The sequence below is a fragment of the Parasteatoda tepidariorum genome, chromosome 12 (assembly GCF_982258835.1).
Source record: "Parasteatoda tepidariorum strain Cologne lab strain chromosome 12, Ptep-v5.0, whole genome shotgun sequence".
Taxonomy (NCBI): Eukaryota; Metazoa; Arthropoda; class Arachnida; order Araneae; family Theridiidae; genus Parasteatoda; species Parasteatoda tepidariorum.
In genome coordinates, this window is record NC_141766.1 from 60,453,452 (window position 1) to 60,476,303 (window position 22,852).

The 22,852-nt window shown below is 31.2% G+C and overlaps 2 protein-coding genes across 3 annotated transcripts in view; both read right to left on the bottom strand.

Annotated features, from left to right (window-relative positions):
- Positions 1-5,943, bottom strand: part of LOC107443550 (ubiquitin-like protein 3) — a 227,089-nt gene extending 221,146 nt beyond the window's left edge. Inside the window, exon 1 of one of the 2 annotated variants that reach the window (XM_087155961.1) lies at positions 5,196-5,943. In XM_087155961.1, the coding sequence (XP_087012087.1) occupies positions 5,196-5,237 (42 nt within the window). In that variant the 5' untranslated portion in view covers positions 5,238-5,943. The remainder of the gene's footprint in view (positions 1-5,195) is intronic. The other variant, XM_087155962.1, reaches the window with a different exon arrangement.
- Positions 1-22,852, bottom strand: part of LOC107443554 (protein Fe65 homolog) — a 387,879-nt gene that overhangs the window by 341,208 nt on the left and 23,819 nt on the right. The gene's annotated exons all lie outside the window — the stretch shown is intronic.

A 22,852-nucleotide genomic window follows, 5' to 3' on the forward strand; every position in this document is an offset into this window, starting at 1 on the left:
TGAATTTTAGTTTGATATATTTAAAATTAATTAGTGCTAAGGAAATCGTAAAGACAGTTTTTTCTGTATCTCTTAATATATATTTATACAATCCTTGTCAAAAATGAAGTACACAGGGCAGGATCGATTATTTAGGGATGGCGAGTACCATCCAGATCCCACTTTTACCAGCAAAATCTAAAGGGATAAAAAAAAAAATAATAATAACCGGATGAAATTTCGGGAGACCATGGGATACGAACTTAGCTAGAATGATTGACTGAGGATATGCAAATAGAATAATCTATACAAATGGACCTTCCTAACATAATATGACCCTAACAAATAGACGGTTTAGTGCCGGCATCGAAACATGAAGTGTTAAAAGTATGGGATATGTAGATGATATGTTTTTGTTGATATTTGGATAATATTGGAAACCATATGGCAATCCTATTTTAGATAAATATGTTTTTATTATTTTTTTTTTTTTGCAATGAACATGTTTCGATTTTTCTACTTTCTTTAATGGTTATGGTCAAAAAAAAAATTTCATGCTACATTTGTTAAAATTTTAAAAAAAAAATTTTCTTTCTTCGTGAAAACAATGACGAGCAAAACTTTTTGTCTGGCCAATATCTTCGAAACTGAAATTCCATGCATTGTGATCGCGAATTAATATTAAGATTTAGGTTTTTTGAAATGTAACGGATGACAACTGAGGAAGGCTTGGCTAAAAACCATTAAAACCTGTTTGATGCCTTTAGAAAACAGAAAAGAGTAGAAAGGTGATTACTAGAAATATTTTATCAGGCAATCTATCAGATTTTGGCCTGTCCCATCTTTCTGTCCCATCTTTGACAGATTTTTCTTGATTAAATATTAATTCGCAACTGTGTCTTCTTTTGCACTCTATTTTTGACAAGGATTTCAAAAGTATAACTTATGTATAATAAACAATGAAAACAATCAATTATGAAAAATTCATTTTTTTAATATCCCATCCAGCACTTCTATTAATGTTCTTTCTGAATCTTAAAAATGCACGAAAGCGTACAAGATACGTCAAAACTAGTTATACATTTTTTTCATCAAATTTTTTCATATTTTAAATAAATAACTTCATTTTGAATAAATTTAATTAATATAGTATTTAAAGTTTTCTTTCAAAATTAAATATGATTCAAACTAAAGTGTAAATAATTACTACACTAGTAAATTGTGAAAACTAAAAATACATCTTATTCAATTCGCAGAACCGTTCTTGCATCGCTACAATACTAATAAAGTTTGTGAAAATCAGAATCTATTATTACGCCTTTGCCTCTATAGATACTTTAAAAATAATGTAACTGGAATATTTTACGACAATTTCCATATTGCGCATCAACTTGGATACATTGTGTTCTTGAACATGATAAACAGTTAATGATAAACAAAAGCACGATAAACAGTTAATCATATGGTTATTCTTTGATGAAAATCGTTAATATGAAAAAATAATGTATTGTTACCAATAAAATCAAATTTTAAAAAGTAACAATTGTAATAAATCTGAATAAATATTTCCAAAACCAAAACTGACATTTTTTTTTGTTGCTTTAAGTAAGTAATGTAAAACTACTAGTAATTTAGGAATTCAAATGCTATCAAAATTAAAGGATTCGAATTGTTAGCTACAGCAATTCACATGAATATTCGAAAAATAGGAATGAAGATGGTAAGAATGAAAAAAGCAAAGTTAGAGTAAGTAAATAATTTATAAAAAAAATAAATAAAAAATAAAACCAGAAAAATAAAAAAAATTAAACAAAAATTGGATTATTTTCCTACATTAAAAGACATATATCAAGCTACATCGTGGGCTTATTCTGTCAAAATGTATTCATGCGTATAAATTTTAACTATTCAGAGGATTATTTTGTATAATACTCTGAAGTCATTGAAATCGTCGATCATCTGAAAGTCTAAAGTCATACTGAAATCATTAAGTCATATAGAAGGATTGCAAGTCAGCAAGGCTAATGTCACCAACAAAACTAAAATTTTAAAAATACATTGTAATAAATCAGGATGAGTATGTTATGAAGGCAAAATTGCCTTATCAGCTCATCAAGGTATGACCATATGAACTGTAGATTTCAACTATTCAGATTCTGTATGGTTAAGATCATAAGGTTGATGCCATCAATAAAGCTCAATTTCAAAAATGAATCTGTAATAAATCTGGGTAGATATGTTACGAAGGCAAAATTAGCTTATGCTTTTAAAGAGTTGCCAGTCTACCAAAATCTAACCATATAAACAATTGATTTCAATTACTCAAGTTCGCAAAAATGAAGATCACAAGGTTAATGTCACCAATAAAAATTAATGTCTAAAAAGAATCTGTAATAAATCTGGATAAATATGTTAAGAAGGTAAAACTGGCTTATGCTTCTGAAGAGCTATATCAGTCTACCAAAATATAACCATATGAACAGTTGATTTTAACGACTGAAATTCTGTATGATGAAAATCAATCAAAAGGCTAATGCCACCAATAAAACTCAATTTCTAAAAACAATCTGTAATAAATCTGGATAAATATATCGAGAAAGAGAAATTTACTTATTTTAATGCATTTAAAGGTTACGTAGTTGACTTGAATCAAAATAAACCATTTCAAACTCAATGATGAACGAAAAACATTTGTTTTGCTCTTTTAAAGATAGGGAGGATCAGTACTTAATTGTAATACACAAAAAGTATCAAAGTAAGAAGAATTATAAACAAAACAAAAAAATATCTGAAAAGAAAAATATATAAAGTATAACTTTTGTTTTAAAATTTTGAATATATTCCATAATTGATCTAATTCAGTTTTCCTTCACTATATTTATATGTAAAATTATTCACATTTTATTTCTGATTATTTTACAAGTTTCTCGGATTATATTACGAAAAATTATAAACCAAAAAAAAATTATTACTATATAACTGATCGACTAAAAAATGTTCGAACTTCTAACCCCTAAATATATTTGTTCGTGTATCGGATGAGTTTAAATTGTTGTCTTTATTCCAAATTCGACGATTTTCAAGGATTTTCGAACTAATTTTTAAAATACAATATTAAGATACAAGGATGTTAACAGAATCACTAAAAGAAATCTGAGATTCTCGGGCACCCTGTGTTTCTGTAAGGGTTTATATCAAACTTCTTTTTCATTATCTTCGAGTGCTTTAAAAAACTGATCAAGTAAATGTATGGGCGGGAAGATTTCCGTATCATGATCTGTGACAGAAAAATCACCAAGTCTTAGCAACTTCCGGGCAACGGTCCACGAAAAACTTTAAGAAATAATAATAAAAAACAATAACAGAAGGGTACCAACTCTCATATTAGGATATAAAAATCGTAGACACTCCCGCGCAAACCTCTATGTTTTTGTTTTGTTTTTTGTTTTTTTAAATTTGCAAATTTGAAATCTATTTGGCTCAATAGATCACAATACGGATATATGCCCATAAGGACTTAACATAATAGCTTATGATCAGGAAATAAAATGGCCGATTCTAAGTCATTATTTGATGGTCTCCAGCAAAGAATTAATACATTGATTACAGTTTAAAAAAAAAAACATTTTTTATTGATTATCTTTCTGATTCAAACAGTTCCATCAGAAAAAGGGTTAATTAAGTTTCTTTAAAAAGGTACCATTGTCTCTAGTGTTGTCTATAAAGTTTTTTTTCCGGAGCCGGATAGCAAAAAAATGTATACAGTGATCATAGTTGCAAACATTTTTTAATGATTAGCGTAATGATTCAAAAAGTTCCATCGGGAAAAGGGTTCATTAAGATGCTTTAAAAAGGTACCATTGTCTTTAAGGTTGACTATAATGTTTTTTTTAAAAAAATATAATTTTAAAAAAACAATTCTAATCCTGTCTAAATTATTATAATAATTTGATTTCACAACAATTGAACGATATAAGGCATCATAAAGAATTCATCATATTACCATGATTTGTTAGCATAACTGTTAAACGACCATTCACTTCATAAAATTATTCTAAATTTCATACGAAATGCCACTTTGTACCAGCTCTCCAGTAGTGAAGCCTTTAAAATATTAGCAAAATTACCAAAAATTCTGAAACCTTTAGTTCTTAAATGTTTACCACTCTATAAAATATTTTGTAAAAAGCGTAGTTGTTGCTCTGCAAATCGTGATACGGAAATATCCCCGAATTAAAGTTGTTGTTTTTTTTTTACGTGATATTGATTCAATAAGTTTTTATTTATTCAGTCCTTTTTTTAATATTTTGAGAAAAATCAATACAAAAAATATCCTACACTATTATTAAATGACAATTAATTTAAAAAATACTTTTAAATTAAAATATAAGTTTATATTTTGAATTCAATCAAATAAAAGACGCGTTTTAATAAAAAAGTATCACTATTTAATTAGTTTAGAGTTTAAAACGATTATACAACAGTATCTAATATTAAAGCTTTTATTTAATAATGTTTGAATTTATTAAGTCGTTAGAACACCCATTTCATTGAAACCATTAATTTAAATTGAATCGATTAAAGTAAATTTGATTTCATTATTAGTTATAAGCGAAAAATCTTAAAACTGGTTCCTTTTTACCTATTTATTTTATGTCTTTAATAAAAATATTACATTTATGGCCATGAAAAGATATACTGTACTTTTTATCGCCAAGTTTTACAACATTTACATTTAAAACAACTTTCTGACAATTCACGATTATATATCCAGTATGTAATCAAAAATTTATTATTTATGTATACATTTTTAAAGATTTTGATTATTTTCATGATTTTGATGATAATTAGATACATGCTTTTTTAGAAATTATACGAAAGAACAATTTAATAAGCACCACCAAAAAGCAAATTATTATATTTGCGCTTGTGGAAACCAAATACACATCTGAGCCGCAATCCCTTTTATGTAGTACTACTATTTGCGTTCTATGCAAATATTTATCAACTTACAAATATTAACATTTTATGCAATTTAAGTATGAATTCTGTAGATGTAGGAAATAGTGTAATACGTTTTATAAACAAAAATAAATATAAATAAATTAAAAAATAAATGAAATATCCTAACCACATTGCATTTCAAAATTTGTTTTTAAAAACAATTGGATGAAATGGTATTATAAATAAAAGGTAAGCATGATTAAAATAATTACCTTGTTACTTGGAATTTTCTTACAGCCTGCAGTTTTGGACATTTTGGACAGCAAATATTCCACGAAGAACACAAAAAATACAGCAAAATTACGTCTCTCTCTATAATTTATATCCGGTAATTATTTACAGTTCAATGGTGTAATCACATAGATAAATTTCTGTAAAAATAATTAAGTTGATCCCATTTATTTTGATAAGTCGGGATTTTATGACAATTTTTTTTTCATCATAACATACACAAAAATCTTCAAAGCACTATAACTCAAATCATAGATATGGCAATAAAATAAAATAGTCTGCTTAATATATTTCTGTACACAGAAGTTTCAGAAAACAAACACACATATTATGATGTGCCGTTCTAGGATACGTTTCTCACATGGAACATTTTCAAAACATCACACCCCACGGAGCGCTGTTTAGCTGTCGTGATTCCTCAGTTCTATGAGTGTTGTCAAAAGTCGATGATATGCGTCTGCAGATGACGGGTGATCAGCTGATCAGGTAGAGCGAAAGACCAGAGAAAACTGGTAAAAAGATACGAACTCCGATTTGGCACTGACTAGTGCCACATTGTCCTACTACATACGAGGAAAATTAAAAATGAGTGGCACAGGGTTTCTTTGACAACCTGCTTTAAGCCACTCCTTAGCTCAGTCTGAATGAAGCACGGCGATTTATCTGCATTGCTTGTAAACAGAAGAGTCCAACAGATGCAAGCGCCATTTCTAGTTCAGCTGAATTATGAGCATGCCGAAAAATAGTAAATTATTTCCCCAATAGATGGCACCATCATTAAAAGTCATTTGAAAGACAAGAAATTTTTTTTGAGCGGATTTAATTTCATGGATATAAAACTACTTTCATTTAGTTATAAATTTATTATTTAGACATAAAATTTCACACGAAATATTTGTTAAAAAAATAAATAAATGATGTACTGAAAGTTCAAAACACCAAAACTAATTGAATATTTCCTATTACTTTACATGACCAAAATGCATCCGAAACCAGTGGCAGAAACCGAAACTAGATCAAAAACATATGACACGATCTTATAATAGATTATCAGAGTTTCGTTTTAAGCTGACGAATTATTTCTCCTTCCAAAAATTATTAGAGATATAATTTTATTCAACATTTTTATCAAATTAGAGATCCATCAAATCCCGAGTTGTAATAGTTAAAAAATGCAAGTTTATTTAATTATTTTCAATTAAATAAACTTGATTTTTCAAATTATTTCTCGAAAACTCTTCGATTATTTTTTTATAGGTTAGATCAATGCATTTAAAATTATGCAATTAAACATGATGCAAAACATTTTATATCTCGCATATAAAAAAAAAACTACAATTAAAATTTATTTTTTGTTTAAAATTTTATTAAAAAAATAAAGTGCAAAAATCCGGAAATGTAAAAACCCAAAATCGCATCTAAATTTAATGTTATTAACTCTATGACGCATAATTTTTATTAAGCATAATTTTCATACTTTTTTCATTATTTTGTATCAATTTAGGTCAGAATAGATTAAAAATATTATATTTAGCATTTTAATAACTTATGGTTTTGAAATATTGCATGAAACAACGGTATCTTTTTTTCTTCTTTTTTTTTGCTAATTAAAAGAAAAATCTTATTGTTAAAAGTAAAAACACAGCTCACCCAAATAATAATTTTTCAAATTTGCAGTTATTTAGATCTGAGATAAACAGTTGCCTTTGAAATTTCTTTAAATAACAAAATCAATTATTGATAAATTTTTGAATATGAATAAGAAAGAAAAAAAATTTCAAACTACTTTTTTTTGGCTATTATATTTTAGTACAAATATAATTTCTGTAATCTAACAGATTTATTTTGGTATCTATTATAAAAAACAGTGTAATTGAAAATTACCAAAATCCATTTTTATTTGTAACTAGAGAGTCAGAAAATTTATATATATATATATATATATATATATATATATATATATATATATATATATATATATATATATATATATATATATATATATATATACACACATTAAACTACTAAACTCAGAGGTGCCAAGGCCTATACTGTGCCCATCTCAGTTTTCTTGACCTTGGGCTCTGGGGTGCAGACAGAAGTAGATGCTCCGGTTAGGTGGTCAGCCGAACGCGGAACCCCCAGTGTTTAGTTCCCAAGCATGCTTAACCTAAAAATTTCAAAAGCTAAAAACTAGCAATTTTTGCATCCCAAAATAACCATAAATGAAAATTAAAATCTATCGTTTACTCAAGCTTGAAATTAGTTAAATTTGCTTTGTTTAGTTTTTTGAACTGTGAAAAATTTTTTTAAATGCCGCTGTTTTAAGTCTTCAGCTTCACGTTAGATTATTTTGATGAGCGGAAACAATGTAACTCATTTGGAATTTTTTCTAAATTTCTGTAAAGTAAAAAAAAAATATATTTTCTTCTTCACTCTCGTTGCTGAAAATTAAGCATACGAGTAAGAGATTAAAGGATTGGAAAATCTTTTGCATTATTTTCTAAACCGTATCCATGCCGGTAGAATAAAACTAAGCAGCTTTAAATTATTGTACACTTAAGAAAAACACATTTAAAAGTTCGTGAAAGTTAAGTTTGTTCCTGTAATGGCTAGATTGTTAACGTGCTGTAACGCAAAGAAAAAAACTGATTTCTTTAAAATATAGAAAACTCAAATTCCCACATGCTTTAAACATTTAATGAATATTTTACTATAATGGAACATTCAGAACTGAGAATCGGTTGCCGTGAATTATTCTAAATATTTAATACCTTTATAATAATCCTCTAGAATTTTTTTTTTTATTATTTTAGTTTCAGTCAAAGTAAATAATTGCCCTTTGTCTTCACTGAAAATTAAGCATGTAAGTAAGAGACTAAAGGATTGGAAAATCTTTCGTATTTTTGTCAAAATCGGATCCATGCCAGTAGAATAAAAGTGCGTGACTAAAATATTGCACGCTTCCGATTATCACATTTACAAGTCTATGAAGATGAAGTTTTTTCATATAATGACTAGATCTTGTTAACTTGCTGAAAAATAAAACTGATTTCTTTAAAATTTAGAAAACCCAAATTCCCATACGTTCTTAGCATTTAATGAATAACTTTAAACGGTATAATGGAACATTTAGAACTATGAATCTGTTCCCATGAATTATACTAAATATTTAATACCTTTATAATAATCTGTTTAAAGTAAATGTTTGTCACAAATTCTCAAAGAATAGAGAAGCTTATTTAAATAAAGTGGTATATATTTTTGTTTTTGTATATGATGATTGACCGCTACGTAATTTAAATGAAAGTTCAAACAATTTATAATAGTTTTATCGTTACTGCAAAGAATCTTAACCAGCAAGTAAAAAACTGTATCGAAAAATTCCAAACAATTTATTGAACACTCAGATTACATTACATTCCGGAAAAAATTTATTGAACACTCAGATTACATTAAAGTGATGTTTTACAGCTTATATTTTAAGTTGAGCAATTTAATTAATTGCAATTTATTATCAATTTATGAAGACTACGAGTAACTGGTGAAAGAGATTGATCACCAATACTAGAGGTTTGAAATATAAGAAGTGTAAATTCATTATTTTAAGTATTGCACAAAAATCTAACAATAAACTACGAGTATGAAGTGTAATGATTTCCTTTAGGAGGTAATTTATTTTTACTAAAGTACCTTAGCTAAACATAGAAAACTAGCCAAATTGCCGTGTATCGCTACAGTAACTGTATAACTACAGTACTTCAATAGGACACAAAACACTTTAAACTGTTGAAAACATTTCTCAAAATGCGTGACGAACTTCAATAAACTCAATGTAATGGGATAAAAACTAAGAACATTCGGTAAATTTTAACCAGAGAATGTAGCTTAATTTTTGTTTAAAGGATATACAGAATTAATACATCTTACGAACTTTATTTTGCTTCAATTTTGATTGTATTGCTTAAGTAAATTTTATATGCGTTTAGTTCTTATTTCTCATGTTTTTTTTTATGAACCCAATGTTGATTTCTATGACCATTTTGCATTAACTTTGGCGTCACAATGCACATATAACTTAATCAATCATAGTAGGTATTAAAAATGTTTACGCATCCGCTGCTGTTACAGTTAATGGTAGAGAATTCCGGTACTAAAATGTTAAAAACAAGCTAGGATTTTAGTTCAAAATTCAAGCAAAATCGAAGCTTCTTATAGCTTTGTTTCGAAGATTTACGAATTATAAAAAGACTCCAAATTAAGTCTTGTAAACTTGAAGTTTAACGTAAATCTGAAGTATTATCAAATTCCGCATTTTTCTAGTCTATTTTTATCGTATCAGATGCTTTTAGCAACATTGCACTAAAAATTTCCTAAGGCTTTATTCTGTCTCTTACTCATATTTAAAATAATCTCTAGAGTATGTTGCTGAAGTTACTTGAATTGCTATTAACTAATTTTTAATAAGTGGCATAAAATAGTTTTACAATATTCTAGTTCTAAAGGGAATTCTAGTCTAGAAATTTAAAAACTTATTGCATGTTTCGATATTTTACACTATAAGGAGAAACAGTTTTGTCCCGAAATTATTTGATTTAGTTGGAAAACTATATCATCAGCTTCGATATCAAGCTTCGAAACTATATCATTGTCAAAACAGTAATTAATCGCTACATTTGCTTATTTGGACGTTATTTCTGCAAAACACATCGATGGCGGTAAAGATATGGTTGAAATTTCCAATAATATTTGGTATCTCAAATGACTGTTTCATGGGGCATCATCTCATGGGTTTAGAGAATTTGTAGGACAACGTTTCAGTCCGGAAAAATTTAAAAATTCAACTCAATGTTGACGAAATAAATACGGGAATCCTTTCATTTCACTGAAAAAAAATTGGTTTAATCTTGAGATAGACCGACTCTTCTACGACAGATGCATTGGTTTAAGACCGAACCACCTTAAAAATTTGGTATAAAGGCTACTCGCTCGTAAATTAAACTATTTTGAACGAAATAAGACCCTATTGTTAAAAAATATTAAGATTGGTCAACTGGAATTAACATTTTCAATTTATTCTTTTATAAAGTTACATAAATCCAGCTGTTATCAGGGCGTGTCCCGTTGACGTTGATTTCAAATATAATTCTAGATATGTAAAAATTTGAAAAAACCTTTGATTAAAACTGTATCGCTTCGCCTTGTAATAAGTATTCTCAACTTCGGTACTATTTCCTAGATTCAAAATTTTTTAAAAGCATTAGGATACTCATTAATATTACCATTTTATTAAAATTTAAAAATCTTCCACTTAATCCTTTTCCCATATTCAATTAATTCTAACTAAACAGATTTGTAACTGCGATGAAAGTAGCAGAATCATTGAAATATTTGAAAGAAATTTAGTGTTTGTTTTTAAAGATTTAAAAAAGTAAGATTTTTAGAAGAGTATATTGAAACTACCTTTTCACTGCAGTTCATGATTTTTTCACTAAATATGAATTTACATAATTTGTCAGACTTTTAATGTCGGAACCTAGTTTACATTAGCCTTCAAATTTGAAACTTACATATTTAAAACACCACAAAAGTCACTTAGGAACTGAATGTATCTGACGTTATAATTTCGAATCGTATATTGTATAAAAAATAGTTACGAAGTCAACCATTGAATAATTATGACAGTATATTATAACTAATTGTTAATTATTCAATATCTTGCACCAATATTTTATGCAATGCTTAAATTCGAAACCAATTTAACGCTAATTTAGTGGAATAACTTGGCAATTATTGTAGCAGTTTTAAAACTAAGTCGCAAACCGAAGTCTTGAAAGTTCAATTTAAGATAAAGGTTGCAACTGAGGAATAGGCAATCTCGAAAATTTGCTATCCAGGCTATCTTTGCAAGAGTGATTCTGTCAAAAACTGTTAATCAAAAATATGTGAAAAAGCAGTAATTTTACTGAAAACTTCATTTCAGAAAAATGAAATTGATAAGTACAAAATTTCAGTCAGAAACTTGACAATATTTAATCTCGTGTCGTCCACCCCGAACTATCCTTGAATTTTCGCATTCCACCATTTTTTGGTGTTCACATAAACCAACGTTTTTTACAGTGTAGGTCAGCGAAAAATTAAGAGCTTAAATTGGAGAAATGGTGCCCTTTAGTCTTAAATTTGTCATTTCCTGGATAAATACTATGAATACAAAAACTGATTTTTAAGTAGGTAATGCATTAAATATGCTCATATTTAAATCTTCCACGAAAGTGTTCTAAAAGTTGTCTATGCCAAAATTCTTACGTTTATCTATAATATATTAACACTTTGATTGAAATTAGAGTTCTATCGCACAAAAAAAATAAGTTACGGCAGTCAGTCAAGCATATTAAACTATTACAAATTGAGTATAGTGAAAAATTACTGATGGTGAAACTCCTTTACCCAAAGAATACCTCTTGCCAGAAAAGTCCATATTATAAAATGAACTTTAAATGCCAAGTTTTAAGAAATTCAATATTTAACTTTTTAAAGGGGCTTAAGTACATTGGAAATTTTAGTTAGCAGTAAGATGCAGGTATGCTCTCCAAGCTAAAGGCAGATTCAAGGTAGCAAATTTAAACAGACAAAAATACAAAATGGAGTAAAGTCACTGTCTATCGCTTCTTATTTGAATATACACAAATTCTGAGCTGATTAAGATGAGAATTTAACTAAAAACATCAAATTAATTTCATAACTCTTTTCTTTAATTTCAATGCTAAATTAAAATGTTCGAATACTTTATTTACTGAAATTTTAAAAAGTCGTATTTTTAAACATTATTAAACAGGTTAATTTACAGGGTAAATCTTTTGTATAACGAAATAAGTACAGAGAAGTTTATACACTAGAGTAAATCTAGAAAATTAAAGTTCGATATGAAATTCAAAATGCAGGTACTAACAGGATCTGTATGTTGATCAAGAAATATGATAAAATTTTACCTTAATTGTCTTCTGAAGTCTTCCATCTGTAGATATAGGCAGGAGAGACCAAAATCCATTTTACCATCTGATGTAGGCAGGCAGACTGTGTAGTCTGCAGAAAGTAAGACAGTCATGCTAGAAATCTGATATAATTGGATCCTAGATTTAAAAGAGCTAACGAACATAGTAATGTCACATAAATAATTAGTGAAACTCGAAATAAGTAAAATCTAATTTTTAGAGAAGTAGTGTAAGAAACAGATAAAAATGGGAAAAACACACCCATTAAATAATTTCAAAACTTTATTAAATTGAACGTACTTTTAACTACAGGAAAAATCTAAGATGTAAACTTTTCAAATGTTTTATTTTTAAATTGAAAACTTTATGAAATTTTAAAATGAGTAATTTAAGATGAAGGCGGAAAATGTTAATGTACAAATTGTGAGGAAAAAATACGGAAGGGCACGGAATATTCACTGAGTCACATCTTAACTGTAATAACTCTGGGAGAAGAGATTTTCCACGTTATTGATTTGTCAGAACTTAGCAATCCTTAAAAAAGAAACGTAGTTTGTATGAAGATTCCCCTTTGATCTTCAATTACCATACCTAACAATGTGTTCTAACAGGAATTTCTAAATTTTATGTTATGAAGAGAAATGCACACGATTCGATTTGTAAAATGTTTGAAAGAATAATTACCTAGTAATGTGGTTTTGAGAGTATTTACGATACCGTATCATAAGTGCCATGATCAGAGCTTTAAAATTAGAAATTGTGATTATTTCATGTTAGAGAAATATCTAAAAACAAAAATACATTAGAAATCCTTTTTTAAAAAAATATTCCAAATTGCAGACTTTTTCTGATGTAAGTGCCAAATATATCTTGAAAAGTAAAACTTGAAAATATTCTGTCATGCAGATAAAATATAGAAGCTACGTCTGATGCAAAAACGAAAACAGAATGATATATCACAACAGAAACGTAGAGTTTTCATTTGAAAGTATACTGTCAAAAGGGACAACATTAGAGCAATATTAACAGATTCTTACTAGGTATTTCCTACCGTTTATCTAAAAGAAAATCTAGTTTGCTGTATCGAGAAGAATGCAGATAGAAATAAAGCCGTGCTGGACAGATATCAAGTCATGACAGATTAACTACAGAATATCAATAAGCATGCTGGTTATAGAATATTTTACAAAAAAATAAGTTCCCCATTGAAAGCTGTTCACTTTATACAGTTTATCATAATTAATGAAAAAAGTTAAACCTTGAAATTCGAAAAACTTAGTCCTTTACATACTTGGAATTATTGAGTGACTCAATCGTCACTTTATTTTTGCGAAAGTAATATGCAGTTAATTTATACCTGAAGATAACATACAATATTTAATTTAAAACGATAACTGACAAGTTCATTGTAAAGAAAAAAATTAATACAAAAACCGTATTACTTCACTAAATAGTATACGGTTTTCACAAAACCGTATTACTTCACTACACAAAACTTCCCTACACAGAACTTCACAAAAACCGTATTACTTCACTACTATAGTTTAAAAATAGCTATAAAGAAACGCTTGATTTTCGAAAATATCAAACAAAAAAGTTGGTGAAAAATACCTGTTACGATATAAATCCAAACAAAGTACCGACTGCATTGCGACAATCCGACACTGCCGCTGATCATCATCATCATCAAAATTTATATGGGCGCCTGGGGCCGTTAGCGGCCTTTTTCCCATTCGTCTTGAATTGTGATCTTTAAGGTGGTTCTTTCTGTTGATTGGAATGCAATTGGAGTAAAAGGAAATTAAATATTTCGTATTTTAGATTAAATTACGTCACTACAAAAATAAGCTGCCATCAGCCTGAGGTTTATGCCTTCTTTTAAGTTTTCAAAAGTAAAAATTTCATTGAATCCTGCGGTATCACAATTTATGGTCTTTTCAAAAAATCTGAAATTTAGCTTCGCAATATGATGATCTAAAAAATCTATGTTGAGGTCGCGAAGCATGTTTTTATTTCGGATAAACCATCTTGCTTTTGTTATTTTCCTGAGGATTTTATTCTGGTATATTTGGAGTTTTTTAAGAAGTGATGTGGAGATGTTGCACCAAGCTGGAGACGCATAAGTTAGGATGGGACGGATCATTGAGATGTAGAGTAAACGTTTGAGTCTAAGTTCCATTTTAGGGTTCTGAAGAAGGATTTGTAATCTGTGGCAGGCTGCTTGTGCCTTGTTGATAACAGTTTTGACGTGATCTTTTCAATTAAATTTACTGTTTATGACCAGACCAAGATATTTTGCGCTTTTGACTATGGAAATAATTTCATTATAAAACCATCCTCCCCAAAAATCAAGTTGTTCTCAAGTTCAAAGAGAACAACTTGATTTTTGGGGAGGATGGTTTTTCTTTTATGCTGAATGATTAGTAGTTTTGATTTTTGTCCATTTACTTTGAACTTCCAGTCTAGACACCCTGTTTCGATTTCCTTCAGTTTTTCTTGGAGTTTCCATAGGGCAATGTTGGGGTTTTTGGACTTCACTACTATTCCAGTGTCATCTGCGAAAAGTGCTGTGATACTATTAAAGTCTTGTTTGTCGACAGGAAAGTCGTGGGTAAATAATATGGGCCCAAGAATGCTTTCTTGGGGCACTCCTGCTGTTACTTTTCTGTTTGTTGACTTCATGTGTTTAAAGTTAACTTGAAAAGTTCCATTATGTAAGTTTTTTTTTTCAAACGCAGGCACTGAACATCTATTATGTAAGTAGCTATTTCCCGGTCAAATGCTTTTGCGATATCTAACATCAGAAATACTGAACTCTGTTCATTGTGGAGGCCCCGGCCAATATAGTCGACTATTCTGAGGAGCTGTTTGGTTGTGTCAAGATGCTTCCGAAAGCCATACTGCTCGTCAGGTAATTTTGTAAGGTGAGGCATAATCCGTATGTAGATAATTTTTTCCAGAAGTTTTCCTAAATTGCACAAGTGACTGATGGGTCTATAACTCTCAGGTAAAGGTAGGATCCTTGCCAGATTTAAGGAAAAGTATGACATTTGTGATCTTCCAGGCATCAGGGAAATAGTTTAGGGCAAAGCAAGTATTGTAGATATGAACGATTAGTTGAATATACACTGCCGCTGATAAAGCTTGCAAGCACCTTTTATAAAAATGAATTCGTACTAGAAATCGCTTCCGGCTGCCTTTTTTATTTTTGCTTTATTTTAGAGGAACTTCCCTGGCCTAGCGGTGCAAAGTGTGGAGGTAGCGGGTTCGAATCCCGTTGTTACCCTCGATTTAACTTTGTGCTGTCCTTCTATTCGACAAAAGGTTTATAAGATTCTTCAGTTGGAATCTTTGATCGCATCCCAATGCTAGAAACTCCCGGTATGTAGTTTTTCTTCGGCCAAAACTACTTTAGGTTTCAAAGCAATGTAAAGAAATCACAGACAACCGTCATGATCTAAAGATTGATAAAGAAAGGTAATAGGCGAAAAGAGACCACTGTTTTATTTTTTCACCAAATTCTATGAATCTAATAGGTATCTATATTTATGCTATCCTTCTCTAATTTGTGCTATTTCTCCAATTTAACATGGCTTTGTAATCTTTTCTATAAATTAAACACTGTTTATGCACGTGAATGAATAAATAAATAAATAAGTATACAAAAACTCACTGAAGAATGCAATACAATAAAAGTGAATAGCAATACAAATAAATGCTAAATTGTATAATTTGACCAATGAACTCATACATCGTGAGATATTTTTTAAGTGATATGGCTAATTTAAATAGATCAACATAGCTAAAAGCAACGGGTTTGGTTTGTTTTAATATTAGGTGGTTGTAGGTTTTTCGAGTTCTTCGGAGATTTTAAAACGTGAACCATTGAAAAGTCGATAAGTGTTAATATTGATATTTTATTTTATTTTAAAATCGTCGTTGAACAGCTATCCCAATATTTTGGGTTCACGACTAGTAATGTTTAACTTCGTAGCCTTGTAATTTTGGACCCAATCCAGAAGACAAAGGAACTCCTGGATTAAGTATTAGAAGAAATTTGCTTTCATTGAGGACTTTTTGATGGAACTAATCCCACTTTTAATATTACACGGAGAGGAAAACCATGGAAAACTCCCACGGTTATCCTGGCGGCAAGGGGACTCTATCCCATGATCTGTCAACCACTGAGAATATTTTACGTCAGCACTGTGGTCGGTGTGGAATTCGTTTCGATTAGCCATCACTGGGATTCGAACCAGATTCACCTCATTGGAAGGTAAACGCTCTATCCCCTGAGCCACCACGTTTTTTAATATTGTAGTAGTTGTTCATTTGCGTCGCACTAGAGCTGCACAATGGGCTATTGGCGACGGTCTGGGAAACATCCCTGAGGATGATCCGAAGACATGCCATCACAATTTTGATCCTCTGCAAATGGGGTGGCACCCCCGCTTCGGTAGCCGGACGACCTGCTAGCGAAGTCCAGCACTTTACTGTAGAAGAGTTTAACGAGGACCAATACCGCACACCCTCGGTCCCTACGCTGACTGATCACCCACCCTCACACAGACCACAGCCAATGATGCTTGACTTCGGTGATCTGTTGGGAACCGTGTCATAACGCTCAGTTCACTGCGGGACCTTTTAATATAGATAATGATATTTGAAAATTTTTAAAGCTCATATAAAAGTATGCAATAAAAGTTTAGAAAGTATGAAATATAAAAAAGATCCTTTCTTGGGATAGGCTGAAACACCGGGACGCATCCCAGTGTGACCTATTAAGAGGCGGCCTCCGGCCCAGTTACTTTCATTTGAAAAAGAAATAATAACAGTGTATATTAATTTTGGTTTGAATCTTAATTTTCAAAAAAATATATATATAAATGAATAATTTGTAATGAAGCATTTGCAACAAAATAAATAAATAAATTTTGCAATTTTAAATGCTGCAAAATAACTCACAATCTAAGATTCAAAAATTTAACTTTTCCTATTTATTTTAATATATTTTCTTTTAAGTATATACCAACAGCAACCTCTCCATCAACCTTCAGGGTATCCCAGTTCTTCTCTGGTATCTATAAAAGACAGTGGATTCGCGTAATCATCAAATGATCAACAAATGAGAGCGATTTCAAGAACCGGTAAAAATTAGTGGATTCACGGACCGATTAAAAAAGAGAGGATTCGAGTACTGATCAAATAATAGCGGGCCGATAAAAACAATAGAGTATTGTTCAAAAGAGAGTGGGCTCGAAAACTGTTCAAATAATAGCAGGTAAGAGTATCGATAAAAGAAATAGTGGAGGCCGGGATAGCCTGGTTGGTAGGGCACTGGGCCCATGTACAAGAGGTCCCCACCGGCCGAAGACTCTCCGTGTAGTAAAATGGTGACAGTTGCATGTTAAATCTGTTGAATCACAAAGCAAAGCCTCCTAGAGATGAGGGAACAAGCCGTAAAATCGCGAACGTGACGTCAGACAGGGAGCGCATCACTGGGGAAGAAGCGAGGGTGCTTTTACACTAAAATTAGCTTTATAACGCTCTTTTCAACTTTAAATCTGGAAGGGATAAATTTTTATTTTGTAGCTATTATTTTTTTATGCCCCTTTGAAAGTTGTTTTGTTTCTTTGTTAAGAGGAATCATAAATTAACACCGATAGTGAAGGAGAAATTGAAGTTTATTTTTCTTTGAGTTCTGAGTAGGAGGGAGGGAATGTCGAATATCTAAGTAGACCATCGTAAACCATTTGGGGTGTGAGAACAATTATTCATTGACGATAAAATGCTACGCTTTCCGGAAGGGATGAAGTTTCAAATCGAAAACTTTTTAACGTCTATCAGGCGTCCAATGTAGATTTTCTTTTTTGTCCAAGAGGGGGAAAAAATCGAAGTTCAGCTCTAGTTGTATCATGATTGTTGAGTTCCGCTCGGCTTAGGTATCATTTATAATAAACAAAAAGTTTGATGATTGAAGAGTTTTTTTTTTTTAATTGTTGAAGATACTGGATGAATTATTAATTGCCATTAGTTGAAGAAGAATTTGACTGCTTATTTACCAACTGTTCATTTGAATGAGATATTCCATATTTTTGATGTACCGTACCCCCTTCCTGACAGTTCCATCCTGGCGACTTATAACGTCGTTGCCGAATGGAAGGATTAAAATAGGTCTTAGGTCGGGAAGGAGGGTACAAAATTTATTTATTAATTATTAGATAGAAGCAGTCATGAAAATGTGTAAAAAAGTGCACATGAAAAGTTGCGCTTCTTGGTTATATGTTAGGGAAAATCTTGCAAAGTAAAATGTTTCAATTTAGGGAAAGAGGGAAATCTTGGTAGTTGCTATTGGTTTATGAAATAGATCGAGCATTTCCCACACAGAGCAAAGGGAAAAATGTCCTGCTTTTAATTAAATGCATACTTGCGCCAAAAATAGATTTAAGAACAGGGTGTGGTTTTTAAAAGTGTGAGAAAGTATTTCGATTAGAATAATTAATTAAGATTACATAAAAAGATTAAATGAAGCTTTTTATGTTACATATATTGTAATAAGCTTTATTTTGTTGTTTGTGAGGACGGAATAAATTCTAATATCAAAAACTAGAATACGGATGAGTAACTTTAATTACAGTTGCTCTGAAATGCGATTTAATCACAATTTAATTCTTTAAAGAAAAATAATCTGTGTAAACACAACTTTATACTACGTCTCAAGCTCACAGTGAGAATTCTTGCATTTCCTGTGTGACGTCACACGCACCGGAAAATGTAAGCATTACGGCTTGTTGCCACTTCTTTAAGAGGCTTTGCACAAAGTCCTCCATGTTCCCATTATAAATCTTATATCTGGGGGTACTGATCCAGGAGTTTCCTTATCTTCTGAATTGGTTCAAAATTACAAGGCTGAAAAGTTAAGCATTAGTAGCCGTAAACCCAAAATTGGGTCAGTTGTTCAACGACGGACATAAAATAAAAAGATAGTGGGTTCGAAAATTGAAAAAAAAAGAGGGTGAGTGAGAAAAGTGTTCAAATGATAGTGGATTCGATTAATGTTCAAGTAATAATAGGTTCGAGTGCTGATCAAATGACAGTGGGATCAAGTACTGAGGAAAAATAGGGAGTTCAATTAATTGATCAAGTATTCGAGTACTGATCAAATTACAGTGTGTTCAAGTACCCATAAAAATATTGATAATCTAATTGAATATTATTATGCTTCAAATGAAATTTATAAGAATAATCCCAATGACGAGATGCTGTTGTAGTTGTAGTTCATTTAGTACGTCGCCCTAGAGCTGCACAATGGGCTATTGGCGGCAGTCTGGGAAACATCCCTGAGGATGATCCGAAGACACGCCATCACAATTTTGATCCTCTGCGGAGGGGATGGCACCCCCGCTTCAGTAGCCCGACGACCTGCACGCGAAGTCGAGCACTTTACGGTAGAACAGTTTAACGAGGACCAATACCGCACACCCTACGCAGACTGATCCAAGTGGTCACCCACCCGCACACTGACAGCAGCCAGTGATGCTTGACGTGATCTGGTGGGAACCGTGTCTTAACGATCAGTCCACTGCGGGACATGACGAGATGCATTACACGTATATATGTATCATATGTTTGTGTATTCACATTTAAGGTCTCAAATCCTGGGTCTAAATATTATAAAAGAAAAATATTTCGTCCATGCTTAAGGGAGTTAAATAAAACTGAGTCAAAAATCCATTTTAATTACCAAAACCAAATAAACATCGAATCTCAAAAAACTCCCATAACCCCATTCAAAATCCGCAATTTGATAATGTTCTACTATTGTTATTTTTTATAATTGGTAAGTAAAACATTGATGATACAACAAATTTGGCACGAAAAATAGCCTCCACTAAAAAGATTTCAAAAATTATCCTCTTCCCGAAATATTAAAAAATAATAAATATTTCTTAAATATCTAATTTAAAATCTACGAAATTGTACAAAAAAAAAATGGCTCCCTTTGATCGAAAGACACTAAATTAAAAATGATTGCAGCATAAAAATGTTTTGAAAAAGTCGGCTGTAAAATATCCTGCACTTTTCTTAGCTAAGCAAAATATTTGTTGTTGTTGTTAATTTACGTCGCACTAGAGCTGCACAATGGGGTATTGGCGACGGTCTGGGAAACATCCCTGAGGATGATCCGAAGACATGCCATCACAATTTTGATCCTCTGCAGAGGGGATGGCACCCCTGCTTCGGTAGCCCAACGACCTGCACGCGAAGTCGAGCACTTTACGGTAAAACAGTTTAACGAGGACCAATACCGCACACCCTCGGTCCCTACGCAGACTGATCCAAGTGGTCACCCACCAGCACACTGACCGCAGCCAGTGATGCTTGACTTCGGTGATCTGCTGGGAACCGTGTCTTAACGATCAGTCCACTGCGGGACAGCAAAATATTTCTATCAGTTTTAACATATTTGTCAGTAAAGACACCAAATTCAAGTGAGTGACCACTTTGATTACCCTACGTAAGGACCGTATCATCGAAAGTTCGGATTTTTACGCACTAAAGTGCTAAGTTTAAATTGAGCTAATCAATTTTGCAGGCAATAGACAAGTTATAAAATCACACTAAAATATTCAGTAGAAGCTAGATGAAGCGAGTACGGCATATTATAATATATATGTATAAATTCGCTACTACAACTAATTTCCCAGTCACCGAGAAAGTACTAATAGGGATACAAATTTGTATGTTTAAAACGAATAAAAAAATAACCAGCCGTCCACTATATCTAGGAAAATAGATTTTATGGAAGCTTTAAATGATATTTTTGTTTATTTCTGTTATAAATATAGAACATCGGTTCTCTCTTATACTTTTAATAAAGCAAAATTATCTTCTCAGCAATTCTGTTCCTGCTGTGCACCCTTTGTTGACCACACTCCCTTTTATCCGTCTATGGCCAAAATTACTTCAGCCACACACACGTCACAGTCTACGGTTAAAGGGTGAACCCATTCATACAGCCACAGATCGTAATTGACCTGAACCAGAGACAATCTCCAATTCAGAACCCTGAGAGGTGTCATATGTTATGGAAACATGGAAGATTTTGTGACCGGACAGATTTAACGCGTACTAGTCACCATTTACTAAACAGGGAGTCTTCGGTCGACAGGAATCGCTCTACCAAATAGGTTATCCCGGCCAAACAAGTATTTGAAATCAATATAGTTGTCTATTTTAAAAGAAAAAATGGTTCGTTATTCGCGATCGCAACACTCGAATACGCCATCTGGGGAGAGACCGGTTTCATGCTTTTAGCCCTTCTCCCTTCCCTCTCCTCCTCTTTTCAGTTGTATAGGAATGTACTACGATATTTTCCCCTTTCTTAATATTTTTCCTTCTTATTTAATAAAAATATTTTTTAAAATTTCCATGATACTTTTCTTTAGAACTATGTTTAATGTAGTTTTCAGTTCCATATAGTTTTTCAAGTTAAAAGATTTTAATCTATATGAAAATCAAGAGAGAAACTAACGTACTTCCTTCCTCTATGACTTTCCACACGCTAATGGGGAAAGCATGTGAAGTGTTGCCATAGGAAAAGAGTTCTGCTCTACGCCACCTGCAGCCCATTTCGATCGCCAATAACGGACTTTCAATGTATTTTTTCTCAAGAAACATATCGATTTTTTTAGACGAATTCATATATTTGACTCAAAATATAAGGAGTAGCCACAAAAACGTGGTCCAAATAGAATAACTAGGAAAACACTCGAGCATCTCCAAGCGTTACACGACACGTGAACATATTTTTTACATGAAATTGACAGGATTACATGAACTTAACTGAATGAAACCAATTTTGATACTATCAGATGAATAGTTAAGAAGGTATAGGAGTTTTAATTTTGCAACAGACATTGCTATCAAAACAAATGTGGCATTGTTCCTAAGTATTTTTCACATTGAATCAAATGAGACTATAAACAAGATAAATAAATGAATAGTTCATGTAAGAGCTGTCTGAACAAGTAAAGTAGATTTTTCAATGTAATTGTTTATGCTGAATTGATAGAGAAAAAGAAAAACAAGAACTGATCAGAAAAATAGTTAAGAAGTTAGGGTTTTGTGTACAAAAAGTACATTCTTGTACTCGCACTTATATACACATTTCATGTTGTTATACTGACAAGTGAGGTATTCGTTTCCTATGTATTTTTTTCACACTTAATCAAATGAAAAAAACAAAACAAAAAATAGGTTTGTGTCCCCTCAATAATTAAAAATCTCTAAAAGTTTCCTTAATATTTCAAACAAATAACTGAAATGTTTGAAAATTATTATAGATTTAAATTCCTCAAAGATAAAAACAAGGAAGAGATACAAATAATTAACCTTTTTGCCAGTATTTAGCATATTTAGGTAAAACTTTTTGCGATGCTCATGTATACCATAACTTTTTTGAATTGTATGATGATCATATTTATTTGCTTAATATCAAATGAGCCTAGAGTTGATGCGTTTGCAAAACAATACTGTACAATCCTACTAATTTTGATACTAAAGTTTTAAGAACAGAATACTCCAGCAGGGACTTGATACTCCTTTATTGTAATGACACAACCTATCGCTGTGTCGCGATTATC